This window comes from Acanthopagrus latus, chromosome 23 (assembly GCF_904848185.1).
Source record: "Acanthopagrus latus isolate v.2019 chromosome 23, fAcaLat1.1, whole genome shotgun sequence".
NCBI lineage: Eukaryota > Metazoa > Chordata > Actinopteri > Spariformes > Sparidae > Acanthopagrus > Acanthopagrus latus.
The window spans coordinates 14370897-14387784 of record NC_051061.1 but is presented as its reverse complement, the minus strand read 5'-3'; the positions used below and the strand labels follow the sequence as shown (position 1 = coordinate 14387784).

Below are 16888 nucleotides of genomic sequence, written 5' to 3'. Positions count from 1 at the left end.
CAACGGTAAGGTGAAGGTGACATGCTAATTCCTCACGCAGTATCTGCTGGGAAACTGGGAGCAGCAGAGGATCTGCTGAAGAGTAGCAGAGGGATTAGCATCTGCCTACTAGCTCATAAGTCAGTGTCGTAGGGTGGTAGGCCAGGAGAAGAAGCATTCAAGTTAGACAGCGCAATCAATGCAAACTGTTCCAGCCAATTCAGTGGCAGGAAGGAGCGGACGCAAACAGAGGATAAACTAGAAAAAAAAACTGAGAATATCATGAGGATAGCACAAAGAGGATTTCATGCTAAACCACATTAACAGAAGAAAAAAAACCACACCTGGCAATAGCAGCTTTCCTGATTCTACATGCAGTTTGTATGTCCTTGTTGCCATTGAAAGTGTAGTTCTTGTTCTCTCGCTCTGGTCCTATCCTCAAATAACTCAGCCAGACAAGCCTGTGAGGACATTGTTCCAACTGTTGACTGAGGAAATAGTGAAGTGAAGAAACGTCTCTATCTTTATATGATACTTGCAGGACAAGTTGCAGCTGCCCATGCAGGACAAAAGTCACCTTGATATAGTGTATCTCTAAACAAGAAATGCATCCAGAGGTGGGAACATCAGTCATGATAGTAGCTCACTGGTTCCTGAAAGCAAAAAGGACTGAAGAGACTGGTATCAGCAGAAAACAGATACCACTCTGTAACATTACCTGTTTTGTTTCCCAGCCTTGATACAGCCCTCCAAGTTGCGACCCTACAAACATAATGAGCAACATCGATGAGCAATTCTGGCTCATATCCAACGCCTTTACCCTTTGTCGCCCTTTTTCCTCCCAAAACAAAAGTCAGTGAGATGTACAGTGTAAATGTAACTCAGTAACCCTGTCTTGCCTTTGCTTCCTCTTATTATTTGGGAAATGCAAGACATACTTCTGGGCTTCTCAAACACGTTCTCATCTTACCATAACAATCTGATTCAATATGTGGTTTTATTGTTATGGAACGCAAAAGGTTGAGCCGTCTGCCTGTGGCAGACAGTTTGGTATTGAAATTCAAGCTGTAGTAATGAATCGGGTACAGTTAAGATCTCTCGGCCCAAGGTGAGATTCGCAGCCGGCTCCACCCAAACTGGGGCCTCGGTAATATGCAAAACAGCCATGTTCCATTGAAGAAAGTCCAGGTAACTGCTTTTTTTTTTTTGTATATGAATGAACAACCAACGATGACTTCATTTAGCTGATGACCGATTTGTGCCTGCACAGTTCTGCCATTTAAAGGAAATCTCCTTTATTGCCCGTTTTCCGCCATCTGCTTGCATGCACGTCTTACAGTGGCGTCGCTGGGAAACCTGTTCCCGTGCATGGCAAAAAATCTAACTCACTCTGAACTCCTGAAGCGCTTCCCCCTCTCATAATCCCATGTGGTATGTTCCCACTTAACCAGTAATTGTATTTTCTCTTCACGTATTTAATAGAACAACATGGCAGCGGTGCTCTTAATTTCTTCCTTGTGCTTGGAGGACAACCCAAGTGTTGAGTGCAAGGAGAAGTGTACACAATTAGCTAATATAATTCACAGATGTGCTCGCTGAGGCTTTTCTCCCTCTCTCTCTCTCTCTCTCTCTCTCTGTTTCTCCTCCTCGCGTCGGCGTTGCACAGCAGGCTGGGCGACCTGAGCGTTTGGACACGGTCTCTGCTCTCACCCCACTGTGACCTACTGGCACATACATTTCAGATGACGTCGTAATTAAAATACACTAATTTGATAATAATGCAATAACAGCAGCACCCTGAAGGGCTAATTTAAAGAAAACATTTTCCCAGACCGCCAGTAAAGCATATGTAATGCCCCATAGCAAATACAGTAGCCTGTTGGTGTGCTCACTGAGGTCTCGTGGGTGTTTCGGGGTACTGATTTCATACCGCAATCATTAAAATCTTAGCTCCCTTTTGGCCGAAAGCGCCCGACTGGCGACGGCGCCTGTGAATGATATTGGATCCCCAAGGTGTAAACCTTGATGAATATCTGAGGCTGTTTTGCAAAGGGTTAAGTTTGAAGCTCCTCCACAGATCAAGGCGCAGTGACGATTCAAAGCCGAACTTCATATTATTTTAACTGGATTCTCAAAGTTCATAGGGCATCGCTGACGGGTTAGTAAATAAAAAGGAGTAACTCAAGACGAGTATGCAGAGGAGAATTGATTAAGACTGCTGACCTAGATTTTACATGGCTGATTTTTTAGAGGTGTAATATGTAACATTTCTGCATCAAATTGTCACATACTTCCCACCTTAATGAGCAGAACTCTGCCCTGCAGAGACAAACATCGACTATACCTTTCCTAAAAAAAGATTCTGTTAAGATGTGTTCATTCAACAATGTTCAAACCCAAAGAAAAACATGAAATCCAAATTGTGCATTTCATTTGGTCATCTGATGCTATAGCTTCTAGGACAAAGTCAGAGAGTGAAGAAGGAAGACGTGTAAATAAGCCTTAAAACATCATACAGATAGATTTTTATCACTAATTGTACTTGTTTACTAATGAAGACAACAAGTCCCACGATCCTATACTACTCATACCTTTTGTCTTGTGCGATCCAGTGAACCCTAGTGACAGAAATAACGTATGTGCCTTTAAATATTTGGCCATTTTGTGACATACACCTTTCCTTAACAGCTCACATTAAGTCCCCATGAAACGGGTAGTCAGAACCAGAACACATCCTCCCAGAAGATGCAGGTTGACAGTGGGAATACACTATTGAGGGCGGGTTACTGAGCTAACGGCAGCTAACTTCATTTAGCAGCAGTAAGCATTTACCTTAGAAACAAAACTATCTGTCAACCATGAAGCTCCGTAAATCACCTCGGCAGTGTAACTCACCTCCATCGTTGTTCACGAAGGCAGCATACGGTCTCGGTGGGATGCTGTTCATTGAGAAGCTGCTGGTTCTAAGAATGTTTGTTAGCAGTTATTTTAGCAACAAGTAAAGCTATCTGTCCAGAGCTGATCAAAGCAGGGAAGCCAGAGGGCAGCAGAGTGAAAACCAGCAAATATTTTCTCCATAACACATGACACAGTTTTAGCCAAATCAGAATAAAAATCATAAGTTGTGTGTTTGTACAGGAATCCTTAAGGTCTGGTTCATAGCAACACACTGCAACATTTTTTATATCTCCATGGCAGCAACATAAATAAAGAAGACATCTTTTGGACAAGTGATATCAGGCCACAAGTGCAGGATGAGTCATTTTCCAGGAAGCTGAAACTCTGAATTACCATTACAATGAAATATCCGAGCTTTGTTGCCATTATTTGGCCTGATACTAGTGTAAGGGTGAGATATGAGCAAGACATATGTGATTAAAACATTCAAACAGTGATTTTTGACTTTGTTGGAACTGCGGAAACTCTTTCATTCTAGTTTGGAGTTTGCATAATTACTCATTTAGCCAATTTTTTTTTAAAAAGCTGACTAAAGATGTCAGTATGCTAATAACTCAGCAGAGTCATTGGAGGCAAAATACCCCTTAAAATCTATTCACTCAGACTCTTGTACAACAGGTTTTAGAAGAACGAGGCATTCGGTGTCATCTGTGTTTGGCCGACAGACAAGTTCTTATTAGAAAGTTTGCTGAGCGACATCCTGTAGCTGCAAAACCAAAAGAGGTGAGTCCTGCCCATCATTATCCAGGACCCTCATGCTTGGGACCTGGTGCCCCCAACTGTCCATCACCCACGAATATCATTAAATGCGAAACACGATGCACCAGCGCTGTTGCCCCTAATTTCTCCTCATCAAGCGAAAGAGACGAGAAACAAACAGAGAGCAGGGGGAAGAATTCGGCCCCTTTGTATCCTCGTCTTTGTGTCCCGAGCACGCCGGCTTTGAGGCCTACAGGAGTGGAAGTTGAAGTGATTGAACTTGTTCAGTGAGGCTTGTTCTGCGGGCTCGGGGTGCGCAAATCACGCCTCATGACCCATTTGTGGGTGTGTTTATTAACCCCGTGTACAGTGGTTTCACATTTGGGCTTGCTAATGAGCTGCGAGGACATGGCTAGATGACACACCAGAAATGCCTTCGCCTGGTGGAACCCACTCTGCTTATCTATTTCATCATGATTCGTAGATGAGATCCTCTGCTTAGTAAATGCCTGCCACTGAGACTGAGTGAAAACATAATGGCCTTCGGTTGAAATCTGGAAACCCGGCCGTCTGCAGCCACTCTTACGGATATCGTTTGACTCCCGCTCCCAGAGGGTGGTCGCTGGCACGGTTTACTTTCACAGGCGCATGCTTCCATTTGTCATTGTTATGCTAAACACTGCTTTGGTACGGAGGAAATTGAATTAAGGAGCCGTCCAGCAGCAGTCTTGCGGCTGTCTTGTCCTTATCATTTTCATCAGCCTGATCAGAAACACATTGAGCTCCCACCAACAGAGGGTCACAAAGTCACGTAACCTTAGGCAGGCGGCCATTTCCTGAGCACTTCATCACGGAGAGACGCTGCCGGCTGTTGGCCGTGATGTAACACGTAAATAAGGAGTGATTTATTGCGATCTACAGTAGGAGTGAAGCTGGGAATGTACTGTATAACACATGCTTTAAAACTGTATAGACATTAAGTACAACTCAATTTAGAGCTACCGAATTCCACTTAAAAAGAGTTCCAGTGAAGTCATGATGTCAGTGGATTAATCAGCCATCAGTGGGCATTTTTGCAGAGACACAGGTCTCACTAAAAACTTAGTATATGCCACCCGAATGGGCGTAGCAGTACACGCTTTTGACCTCACAGGCTTTGAGGCTTTCAGTCACAGTTCGGTTTAGGGAAAGACCATCATGCTTGGATTCAAGTGTTGCTCCACTGTCGCAACGATATGGCAAATACTAACTAACTAATACAAATTAAAGGGATAATACTCAGTGGCTAGGCAGAGAGGACAGAAAGAAGGAGTGAGACCACTGACACGCCAGCATGAGGTGAATAAGACCCCACATGTGAAACATACATGATGTTACCTATCGTTATGTCATAAAACATAAAACACACCAAAGTACACAAATATGAAATCCACTCTTTACTGAAAGCAGTTTCCTCATGTTTTACCAAGCCCACACAAAACATTAGAAATCAGAAAAGTGAGACAATAAAGTATTTGAATGAAAAAGTCAAAACTAAAAAGGCATCTTTTTTTAAGACAGCGAGAACTAATAAGACCCGACAGTGATACAATACAGGGATGGGAATGACACATTATTCTTGATAAAGGGATTTTTGTCGGCATGATTGTGAGTCCCCAGAGTTTTTCTACATTTTGTACCTGAGCAGGTTTCAGACGTTTTTCTTCTGCCTCTTCGGGACAGACAGATTCACATTAGAACTGAAGTGCAACAGAGAAGACTGTCAACTGTACGGAAACTCCGTACATTTTGACGATCAGGAAAAAGGAAGTGATGCGAAACTAGAACGTATAATGGAAAAAAAAAAAAAATGGAATCTTCACAGGTCACATCCTGACGAGCTGTAAATGTGAACTGCACACTCGCTCTGTGGCACCATATGCATCTCAACATTAGTGCACCCAAGGCACATCTTAAAATACAGATTGTATAGCATAAGTACAACTTCAATACTGTCGATTCAACATGATTGTAAACTTCTGAAGGATCTGATTTGAGGAAGACCTCGTCTTCATTGTCTCTGACGCTCCTGCTTGAAGGCCACAATGAACTTCCAGGCTTCGACGTAGGTGGACAGCAGGATCTCGCCCGGGAAGAGCTCCTCCACGTCAGCGGGCACGTCCAGGTCTTTGCGCTCCATGTAAGACCCCAGCGTGTCTTTGATGCTTTTAAGAAACAAATAATACACTTTACTCGTCGAACTCACACACACATAAACACGCATACTCATGTCCAATTCTTCATTATAGGTCCCACGTTATGTTCATTCTATGGCTCATGCTATTATTTTGGGTGTCCACTAGAAAATGTTTACATGCTTAAATGTTCAAAAAAGCACATCTAAAATAACATAATTCAAATGTACAGAAAGGTTCAAAGGTTAGAAACTCACAAGTAATTGGATTAAAAAAACAATTTGTTTTACCTCCAGTCAGGCTTGAAGGTCTCCAGCGCATTGGGCTTTTTCAGTACCAGCACCAGAAACTCGTGCATCTCCAGCAGGAAGCTGTCGGCGCTGTTCTTTGAGAAGAAGCCAATGAGCAGCCTGTGCTCATCCTCACTCAGGGCCTTCTTGTATTCCTTCGAGACTCCCACGAATGGATCCTGAAGGACACGGGGAGCACGTGAATCAGTCAGAATAATGACAGTAACTCTGCACTTTTAAACAGAACCGTTATTGAGGCATCTGTAATACTAGTTTGAATGATAACTGTGTTCTGGTAGCGATGGCTGAAGCCTTACCCTCTTGAGCCGCAGCATGTTTTCTGATTTGAGTGAGGCCAGCAGCTGCCAGAGGGCCACGCAATGCTTCAGACAGCACATGCTCAGGGTCTGTTGGCAACAACAGGGAGAACATGAAGTTCTCTACACATAAAAAGAAAACAAAAAGTCTTACACCAATTAAGACTTTGTTTTTTAAATCCAAAACTCCGCTCAGCACAAGCCAGATAACAAAAGAGCTGAGTGTTGGCATACAGAGGAAATGCAGAACCAAGAGACGGGATAAAGTAGCCGGTGTCTCAGATAGGCTGACCTTGAGGATGTGCGGAGCCATCTGGTTCTCCATCTGCAGCACCTCCTCCAGGTAGCGGGACATCTGCATTTGAGGCTCTCCCCCGGTCATGGCGAGGAAGCCGAGGGCCACCTCCAGCGTGGACAGAGCCTCGCACACCTCGCTGTAGGAGTGCAGCTCTCCCGCAACGGCAAACAGGGTGAGAGTCTGGAGAGGCTCCTGTCGGCACGCAGACACGTGTTGTGTGTGTGATCTCGTGCGGGCGACATGTTTAATACACCGTATGTGATAAAACGACGGCACTTACTTGCTGCACTTTTGCTTTCACGTCCTTCAGGATCATCTCATAGTTGCGATCATGTCTGTTCACTAGTGTTGGAATGCCCTGTGGGAGAAATGGGAAAGAGGCACGAGGAAAATGGGATTTAACAATTTTCCTAAAGAAACAGGGGTCTATTTTTTTTTTTTGGGCAACAGCGACCGCATTCTCACATTAAGGGTAAGGAGAGGTTTGCCCAGCAAGAAGCGGGAGATGATCTGGTGCTGGATCTTGGGCAAGTCATACTCATGAAGCGTCTCCTGGCCTCTCTCGATGCTGTACTGCATGTTGGACAGAACCAGGGGCATCAGGTCCCTCTCCAGCTCGTACCGGATCACGTGCAGGTCAGTCAGATCTGCAGGGCTCACTTTGTAGCTGCGGGGAGGAACAAACACTCAGCAAAGGGACGTCATGGAAGTTTTTTTTATTTTTTTTTTTATTTTGACATCTTTTCTTGCTGTAACTTGCTAATTTCTGACACTATTTCAGTAAATCAGATGCACAAATGTGTAGCAGAATGCCTCAAGAGGAGTCGTTCACACACTGTCGTCTCACAGCCAAACAAGTGAGAAAAATGTGGCAAGAGCGCCCCCACCTGGTCTCCTCTCCAGTGTGTTTATCCACACAGTAGACCAGGTCGTTGTGCAGGGCGATGAGGTAGCTGACGAGGGCTGTAGAGCACAACCCCGGGCCCTGCCGCTGTGGCAACAGCACCTTGAAGTCACTGTTGAGGTCCAGGTCGTCCTGGCAGAACTCAGCCGGGATCTTAATCTCGCCTGGACGACAAAAAACTCAGATCAGGACGTCGGCCCAGGAGGGTGTTAAGTTAACCGAAGTGTGTTGCGTGCACAGTTGGTGTTTGTATTTACCGTTAGTTGCCAGAGACACTCTGAGCTGATTCCAGGTCGTCAGGAAGATTCTGATGTGCTTCTCATACCAGGATTTGAGCGAAACTGCACACATGCACAAGAGAAAGGAAAAACTGAATCCAATGCGTTTTCATCCGAGGCTCCCGCGTGTGGAAGACATTTTGCCCTTTTAAAAATACTCAATCACTGTCTCCTTCCAGGTTAAAACAACTCACTCGTTGGCAGGCAGGCTTTGAAACCGCACGTTGCCAGCTATTTTACTATGACATTTCCGAGAAACGGCAATTGGGAGCTGCGTGGGACTCTGCATCTCTTGTGCCAGTGAGTCATGCGGTTAACAGTGTTGAGGAGCACTGGTGTGGACAGTCGGTTTCAGTACCTGTTTTCTGACTGGTGAGGAACTGTTCAATGGTGCCGTAAGTCAGCTCGGTGACATTTTGAAACTTCTTGACCAGATCTCTCTGGAGTGTGAGGATGTCAGGAAGGTGCTTCACCAGCCGGAGCTCTGCTTCCTGAAAACAAACAGTGTCTCGGTGACTTGTTGACAGATTTGTTTGTTGATTTGAGATGAATGTGCGTGAAAAGTCCTGTATCAGCTTCTATATATGCATACTTTTTTTTGTTCATCTTTCTGGCTAGTTCTTCTGCCATACAAGAAGATATATAATTTCTGGTAATTGCAAAACCTTAAATAAACAAATCCATCACTTTTTTGAAGGTACACAAATGTTCTGACCCTAATGGATGCATTCCTCGGTTCCACTGATCACTTTGGAGCTTTATTTGTCTCTATTTATTTGTTTATTTGTTTTCAGTTAGTCCCTCCTCCCCAGCTTGTAGACTCGTCTGGGATGTCTGCATTCGATCTGACACCTTGAGTGAATGCCAGTTCCCTGAAACTGCATCCACTTCTCCCTCACTTGCATTTGTTCGTAAATGTTGAAAGATATATGTGGCTGCTGCTGTGTATCCGTGCTGAAGTGTCCTCGCTCCTCGGAGCTCAAATAAGGCATTCGGGGGAGATGGTGAACCAGAACGGCTTAAAGCTCAAGTGGGGTTCAAATATAAAATAAGGGAATTTGAGATGTAGCCACGGTCCAGCCCTGTCCAGAAACATTAACACAACAACAGATACAGACGCCACCAAACGTTTCTTGTGAGTCATAAGTGATCAGTGAGAGGGATCATTTTTGTATAAGTCTAACATTGTTTCTAAGATCCCACTTCCTGTTATACTCATTATTTAAATAATAGTTGCCCATGAAATAAGTTATTATTCAACTTATCATCATTGATTCCACAATAATAATTAAGCCACATAAATTGCTGCATTACAAATGCAATAACAATAATAGGAATGGATCCCTTTTTTTTTTTTTTTTTTTACATTTTTTTATTGTTATTGTTGTATAAGAAATGTTTGAAAACAAATTCAAATGACTCCAAAATGTCAACAGTGAACTTTAAAACTCAACCGTCTCTGTTTTCATTTGTGAAAAGCTCTGTGTTATCCTTTATCAATCACCAGTTTTCGCATCCATTGAGGGGAATTACGTGTAAATAAATAAACATCTATTTACACTGAAAAATGCAGTCGCACTTTTTTCAGCCATGGTTGGCATGTGAGCGTCTTTGGTCCGCTTCACAAGCTGCATACAAACTTCTCCAAGAAAGTAGGGCAGCTCGGACATTGCATGAGAGGCTAAATCCAGAGCAAAAAGCTCTGTAATCAGATCAACCGATGACCTTTTGGACAGCTAGCAGGCAGTTCAGTGCTCTTTCAGTGCACAAATCAGACTGAAACTCTACAAGTGCTTTCATATGTTGCAACACTGACGTTACTTGTGACCTAAATTAAGGGAAATGCAACATTTTCTACCCTTCAGCTTCGGAGGAACTTCTCCAAAAACCTGCTACGATAGATAGGACACATGTTGGGTCACCATTCTCTTACCTTGTGCAGGAATCTCCAGAGCACAGGCAGGGTGTCTTTGCCGTCATTCTGCACCACAATGTGGGTGAGGCTCAGCAGAGACACTTTCTCCCTGCAGCTCCACACGGCATTGCCATGGATCAGAGAATTCGGGGGAACTGAGGACAAGAAGAGGCGAGGATCGCCAAACAACAGCTTCATGATTGGGTTGGCGGAGATGCGAGAGTCAGCTCGGATGATTGCGTTCACCTCCTTAAGCTGTCGATCCAAATGCTGCAGAAGACAAGACGATAAAAGAAAAACGTGCAGTCTGCAGATCTCTTTCGCCAGGCAGAGTTATTTTCTGAAACGGTGCAATTTAGCTGTGTTTCTACCTTCAGCTGAGGAGTGATGATGCCGTTGCTCACTTCCATCTCCCAAATATTTCTCGCCTCTTTGGTGGAGAGCCGACTGTCATGATGACCGGGCCCTGAAAGGAAAGAAAAGGAGTGAATCCTGTGAATCAAGTGTCTAACTTTTGGAGCACCAAAATATGTCATTACTCTATTATCCTGAACTATTTGGAAAGCTAGAAATAACATGAACAATCCTGCTACATAAATCCAACTTATTTATTACTCTTTCATAAGACCACTAGAGGGCACCCCTTCCTCTCTTTCCTCATGTCACTGTACTGCAACTAACACATTAACAGTACTGAGGGAGGAAAGGGTCGAGGACGATCAAGCTTTCAAAACATGCTTTCAGTACCTTAAGAAAAAAAGATAAATCAGTACCATGGACATTAGATGAAACACATTCAAACACACGTACAAGACAGCGTAACAGTGAGTATGGTATTAAGTTGCTCCTTACATTGTTGTGGCTGGAAGGGTTGCAGGAGGCTGCTGATGAGCAGGTGGACGGTGCTCACTGAGTCGTCCGTACCCTTACCCAGGGATCTGATGAGATGTTCCAAGTCCTTTCTCAGGTGAGCCAGTAGGAATGCACCCGGGTCAGGGACTGGAGGCTTGATGATTGCTGAGATAGACTGGAAGCACAAACAAAGTTGATTATTGTCACACCTATAATTCTTCTTTTTTTTTTTTTTTGCTGTCACCTACAACTGCACCTTTAAACACTCAATAATATAATGGCACTAATGTCAATTTCAACTGTACACATTGTTTTGTCCTAGCTACCTGTAGGTGGCGGCCTGCACCAAGCAGCATGGTCATGTGAGTGAGCATGCGGACAACAGTGAAGGGAACGGGGGACATGCTCTTTGTGTCCAGCATGTCTGGATTGTCCCTGCGACTGGCGTCGCCGAGGATGTGGCCTGACTGAGTGCGGTCACCTCTGTCAGAGGACAATTAATACATGCAAATTAACACAGAATATTCACTATTTTACTTCTGAACTTGTCCTTCATTAAATGTTTTCCCCAAATTAAGGTGTAGACGACTTACTGGATCTGAACAACTTGAAACCCCTGCACAGGATTGTGATTGTTTCCTCCAATCACATCACCACAATCCAAACAACGGCTTGTCTCCATTGGCCTGCCACACTAGAGAAAACAGAAACAGCATGCATGGTTTCATCATATGAAAAGAATACTACAAAAAACAGACTCATTACAAACTTCTTATGAGTCAGACTTGACATGACTTACCTCTCCAATGGTGCAGGGGTGTCCCTTTGGACAATCTATGGTAAAAATAAAACACAAATCATCATAAATGTTTATCATCATAATGTATAGACTCTTCAACTGTATTTCAAATATGAGAGCACATTTTTGGTCTGTTACTTACTGTACCACTGCAAAGGTCCCAGAGCTTGTTGTGCCACAACTAACATATCGTCCGCCATGGTAGGCAAGAAGGCTCTCTGTACCGACAGATAAAAACACTCAGATCACCTCACAAAGAAGAGGAAAACTTGTTGCAGACACTGAAAGTAGCTGACGATATACACACCTGCATGTTGGCAGGTGCCAACGCCAGCTGCTGCAGGGGAGCTAAAATCCCCTGCGTCCCGCAAAGCAAGACAGCAGCCAGGTGAATAGTTAGGTCCACTAACAAACACTGAGCACTGGGGGTCCTGGGACGAGCAGTCAGCGGCCCGAGTTGGTTGATCACCAGATTCTGTGCAAAGGCCTTCACCTCTGGACTGGGAAGGAATTTGGAGGTCTGGATGTAAGCCACCAGGGCGTCCACTTGCTGTAAGTACAGAGATTACAGTTTGCCCTTGAATAACAACCACAGCTCCTCCCAAAAGGAGTCCCTGAGACTGTAGGATAACAAACAGCAGCCTTTTTTATTGGGTGTCAACCTCAAGTTTACACGCGCGTTGTCAAGAAAATACACTTGAAGCTTAACTAGATGCTTCAGGTTGAGCAGTGAATTGCAGCTGAGATGCAAGTCTGCAGAGCTGGTGCAGACTACGGCATACATTAAAATGAAAATGTATCTGTTGAGAGTGTAGACACAAGATGAGAGTGGCTCGTTGGGTCTTAATTTTAGAGTCTACCTCAGGTTTAGGATGGAAGTTTGCATTGGCTTCTCTGTAGAGAGTGGTGACTTCTCTGTACAGCGCCAGCAGCAGACAGACTGTCGTCCACTGTGGTGAACATCCGCACCCCTGTGAAGAAAAGAGCAGCAAGATACCCGTGTAAACATGTGCGTAATGTAACAGAGGAGTCCTGATGTGGTGTGCGCAGTCACCAACAAGAAAGTGATGTAACCTTACCGCACAAGTCTCGTCCAGTCCGTCCACCTTGCCTTCCATAACAACCTTCTCCACAGCATTTCTGATAGTCTTGTAGTGCTCCCCACACACCAGGTAATGGTCTATTGGAGTGGCTTCTTCACTCTGGGGGTAATGAAAATCAAACCAGATTATTTTATTACTGTCTGGATCCCATTCAGAATAAAAACTCGCCTCCATTTGCTCACCGACGCTAAAAATAAAGATGTGAATAGATTAACCTTTTGTAGAACCTCTTCGGGGAAGAGCCAGCGCGTTGCCTCCGCACTGAGGAGTTTCAGGACAAACTCCACTCCATGTTGGCTGCAGATCTTACGGATCAAGTAGACACGATACCAGTTGTTTCCGCTGCGTATACACAAGTTCACCACACTAGTCAGGAAGGCTGAGGTTCCATTCTGACCACTCCTTTGAGCGTCTGCCATGATAAAAACAGATAGAAGACATTTTTGTTGAATCACAAACATCATATTTCAGTTCAATATAATTGTACATTATGCGAGAAAACTAACATTGCATTGCACCAAAATTACACACCTGCTTCTCTCAGTCTCTCCACGATGAGGCTAGCAGCCATATCTAGGTCCATTCGCACTCTGGCCACCTGCTGCAGGTACTCCACAGTGGCTGCTACAGCAGACTGTGACTGCAGGTAGTCAGTGAGGAAGGCACTCTCGTCCTGCAGACAGACCTGCTGGTCTGCAGTGGATCGGAACTGCAACCGTTCAAACATGGAATCCTAGAGAAAATGAAATGTAAAAAAGTTCATGTACCTCTTGAAAACAAGTTAGAAACTACAACACAAGGGACTATTTATTTTTACTGTTGCTGAACAAAGAAAAATATACAGTGGCATCTGATTCCATGTGTACCTCCAGGCAGTTAATGTACATCAAGTAGAGTTCAGTCTTGTCCGTCTTCTCCAGGATGTTGCTCTGCTCAACAGCCACCAGGTGCTGCTGCAGGTAATCTTTAACTTCATCGAAGCTTCAGACAGAGCACAATTAATACAGAAAAATTAGAAACATGTCTTAAACTGTTAAAAAAATTAATAAGCAGGCCTTAATGTAGTGTGCGACCACCTCACCTGTACTTCAGCAGGAGTTTGAGCACTACTGAGCGAACCACAGGATTTTTATCCACAGAGTCGTCAAATGGGGAGAGCACCTTAGTCATTTGTCGAGTTTGTCGATTTCCTGTCAAATAAGTAATAATAATAGTAACAGTATAGTATAGTAATAGTATAATAATAGTAATAAGTAGTCAGAGCTAACAAGACATGTATAAGAAGAGACATGGTCTTGGAAAAAACATCCCACCTCCGAGAATGGGGACGGGGCTGGTCTCCACCATGAGAAAGGACAGCAAAAGGAGAATGATATCTGAACTGGGGGGCGAGTTGTCTTTGAAGCACACGGTGGACACCAGGTCAATGAAGAAAGCATTGCACTGATTTCTGAACCGAGCGTGTTGGTTGATTAGAACCCTAAACAAAACAAGAGAGAAACAAGTTGAACACACGTTTTAGTGACAGATTAATGAGATTCACACAGCATGAAGTTACCGCGATCGCATGTAGGGACAAGTAACACCACACGGTACATCAAATAACTCTGTGTGTGTGTGTGTATGTGTGTGTGTGTGTGTGTGTGTGTGTGTGTGTGTGTGTGTGTGTTTGTGAAGAATCACACCACAACTGTGACTTTTATGAGCAACAACACAAATTAAAATCACTTTCTGTGGCTATAATTCACATGCAGTTACAAACCTGATGGCATCTGACGGTACGATAGGGAAGTCGTCTGCAACCTGCTGCATGCAGAGAGGACAGTACATCTGACCAGGGACCAGCCACTGCTTGATGCAGGCTACACAGTAGATGTGTTCACATGGCAGGGAGAGTGGATCTTGGGGGTCGCTCATGCACACTGGGCACAGCCCAAAACCGAACCTGGATAAAACATATGACCGTTGACCCAGGGTGGAGGAAGGGCAGCCTCCGATAAAATGCAAATGATTAGAAAACTACATTTCTACCTGAAGATGCGTTCGATGGCTTTATCTTTGCAGGTTTTGAGCAAACCAATTACTGCTGAAAATGCCTGTTGAGTTTTTAGGTCTGAGTTCTTTTCCAGTACCTTAAGAAAGAACAGACAATAGTGTATTTTATAATGGGTGGAAGAATTCATGTGGTTATTGTGAATGTCGTTGTTTGATTAAATTGTTTAATAAATCTCATGAATAAAGTAGAAAGAACCCAAACTAACCCGGCAAAGTGCTCTTGTATGATGTAAAACTAAAGGCGTCAGCTCCTTCTCCACCTCTTCAATGCCCAGCAGGACGTGCTCCACAAACAGAGAGAGGGTAAATATCCGATTCCAACCAGCTCTAAGAGGCAAACAAACGAACAACCATCAAACTCAATACAGATAAAGTAGTATCAGACATCAATTTCAAATCTTGAGCAACTGGCCCACTTGGACTACTTGAATATTTAAAGTTCAGTTTTACTTACTGGACTCTAAGGACCATCGCCTTGCTTCTTTCTCCATACCGCCTCGCACTTTCCTCCGAGCAGATCAGCTCAATGGGAACCTGGTGCTTTTTCACTTGTCTGAGCCAAGCCTGTCTCTGGGCATCTGTGTTCAGGACGTGAGGCTCCAGGTACTCCACGCATGCTAAAGCAGCATACACATCCAGTACCTTGGAGACAGGGAGAATATGATCACTACACACTGCAGGCTCAAAAATCTTGATAAAAGTGGAGGGAGGGAAGTCTATAAAGTCTATAAAATGCGCATATATTCAGAAGATGCTCACCAGTTCGACCCCGTCTCTGGTATGATGATTCTCCAAGAGGTGCTGGGTCACCTGGGGCTCAATGCAGATCATTCTGGAGAAGTTCTGCAGTCGGTTCTTGAACTCATGATAGGCAGCATGGACCCATGGAAGAGATGGTGCTTTGTCGCCGGCATCGAGCTGCAATCGCAGCTCATTAACGCAACAGTTCAAGGCGCCACACAGCAGCTAGAAAGGAGAATGATGTGCATTAGTACATACACCATACCACCATACAGATGTAGCTTGAAATTTAAGTGCTTCAAGTATTACAGAAAAACAACCTTCAGATCCTCCTGACAAGTCACGTTCATTGTCATGCAGATGAAATCCTGAAGGTAGCGGTGGAAAAACTCTGTCTGCATCTCTGGGTCAGCTTTCGCAATGTATCGCCCCAGTGGTGTTTTCCAGAAGAACTTATCAAACTCCAGTTGAGTTTGGCCTAACAAGACATATATAAATTCAATGTTAAAGCAAAATTCAAAACATCAACACTCTAGACAAGACAATTATGGATGGCACCAGACAATGAGCCAATACCTTCATGTTGAAGTGCATGAACCCAGAGTTCCTCCAAGTAGTTCTTAATCCTCCAGCTGAAGGGCATGCTGCACCTCATGTTCCTGTCTTGGGCAATGTAGTTCTGAACGAGGATTGTTCTCGTCTCAGACCTGTAAAAAGAGAAGAAAAAAAAAGGTTAATTGTGCATAGTAAACAATACGTTAAATATCATTAGTTATAGGAATCTGGTATTCTTTTTACAAACTGGAATACAACCACCACTTACTTGTGGTCCAGTGTTAGTTGGGGGATTTCCAGCAGCTTATCACTGCCAAAGATATCTAACCACAGTCTCTTGACAGATTCACCACAGTCTGTATCTAGCAGGATGTCCAAGTTTTGGTCACGGTCAATGACAGAAACCAGTTGCGCCAAGAACGGAATGACCACAGCCTGAACACGCTTCCACAAGGTTTGCCTGTCAATAACACCAAAAAGTTAACAGTGCTCTTCCAATACGATAGGGATATAGGCAAACATAGCTATGCTGAATTCTGTAAAGGTGGTCACCGGAATGTTCCTCCTTCTTGCAAGGCATCAATGTTTGAGGCCTCCTTAATGACCCAGTTGCTTTTGATAGATGAGAAGGTGTTGCCATCATAATTCGCCAGCAATGAGTGAAGACGCCTCTTCACAGTCTCCAGAAATTCACCTGAGAGTTAGATAACACATTAAGAAATGCAACAAGTGCAACAAAAACAAAGTCCTGAAATAAAATTGTGGTTGGTACCCTTTGTTTCGTTATTGTCACTGAGCAGCGTCAGCAGGATCTCAATTCTCCGAGTACTGCGGAAGCCACTCTCCACCTGGTCCCTCAGCATGCTGACTGCACTCTGCACACAGCTCCTCACCAGTGCTGTGGTGTCCACGACGCTATCACAGCCCTGCAGCAGAAGGACACACTGGTCAAAAACTAGTGTCACAAGTAA

At 44.1% G+C, this 16888-nt stretch overlaps 2 protein-coding genes across 4 annotated transcripts in view; both read right to left on the bottom strand.

Annotated features, from left to right (window-relative positions):
• LOC119014696 overlaps positions 1-3011 on the bottom strand; it is a 91106-nt gene extending 88095 nt beyond the window's left edge. For both annotated transcript variants that reach the window (XR_005073048.1, XM_037090100.1), the window contains exon 1: positions 2875-3011. Coding sequence is in view for 1 of the 2 variants with exons in the window: in XM_037090100.1 (XP_036945995.1) it covers positions 2875-2926 (52 nt within the window). In the remaining variant the exon portion in view is untranslated. The remainder of the gene's footprint in view (positions 1-2874) is intronic.
• Positions 3012-5059: 2048 nt separating this feature from the next.
• rnf213a (ring finger protein 213a) overlaps positions 5060-16888 on the bottom strand; it is a 32682-nt gene continuing 20853 nt past the window's right edge. For both annotated transcript variants that reach the window (XM_037088629.1, XM_037088630.1), the window contains exons 36-69: positions 16690-16843; positions 16470-16611; positions 16186-16377; positions 15939-16069; positions 15683-15840; positions 15381-15587; positions 15076-15263; positions 14828-14948; positions 14598-14698; positions 14329-14511; positions 13880-14046; positions 13648-13756; positions 13433-13547; positions 13098-13299; positions 12782-12978; positions 12543-12665; positions 12324-12434; positions 11771-12013; positions 11606-11681; positions 11464-11498; positions 11258-11358; positions 10991-11147; positions 10665-10839; positions 10184-10278; positions 9831-10082; positions 8256-8388; positions 7877-7960; positions 7603-7783; positions 7181-7382; positions 6996-7073; positions 6710-6907; positions 6418-6507; positions 6101-6279; positions 5060-5840 (exon numbers count right to left, since the gene is read on the bottom strand). In XM_037088629.1, coding sequence (XP_036944524.1) covers positions 5687-5840; positions 6101-6279; positions 6418-6507; positions 6710-6907; positions 6996-7073; positions 7181-7382; positions 7603-7783; positions 7877-7960; positions 8256-8388; positions 9831-10082; positions 10184-10278; positions 10665-10839; positions 10991-11147; positions 11258-11358; positions 11464-11498; positions 11606-11681; positions 11771-12013; positions 12324-12434; positions 12543-12665; positions 12782-12978; positions 13098-13299; positions 13433-13547; positions 13648-13756; positions 13880-14046; positions 14329-14511; positions 14598-14698; positions 14828-14948; positions 15076-15263; positions 15381-15587; positions 15683-15840; positions 15939-16069; positions 16186-16377; positions 16470-16611; positions 16690-16843 — 5034 coding nt within the window. In that variant the 3' untranslated portion in view covers positions 5060-5686. The remainder of the gene's footprint in view (positions 5841-6100; positions 6280-6417; positions 6508-6709; positions 6908-6995; positions 7074-7180; positions 7383-7602; positions 7784-7876; positions 7961-8255; positions 8389-9830; positions 10083-10183; positions 10279-10664; positions 10840-10990; positions 11148-11257; positions 11359-11463; positions 11499-11605; positions 11682-11770; positions 12014-12323; positions 12435-12542; positions 12666-12781; positions 12979-13097; positions 13300-13432; positions 13548-13647; positions 13757-13879; positions 14047-14328; positions 14512-14597; positions 14699-14827; positions 14949-15075; positions 15264-15380; positions 15588-15682; positions 15841-15938; positions 16070-16185; positions 16378-16469; positions 16612-16689; positions 16844-16888) is intronic.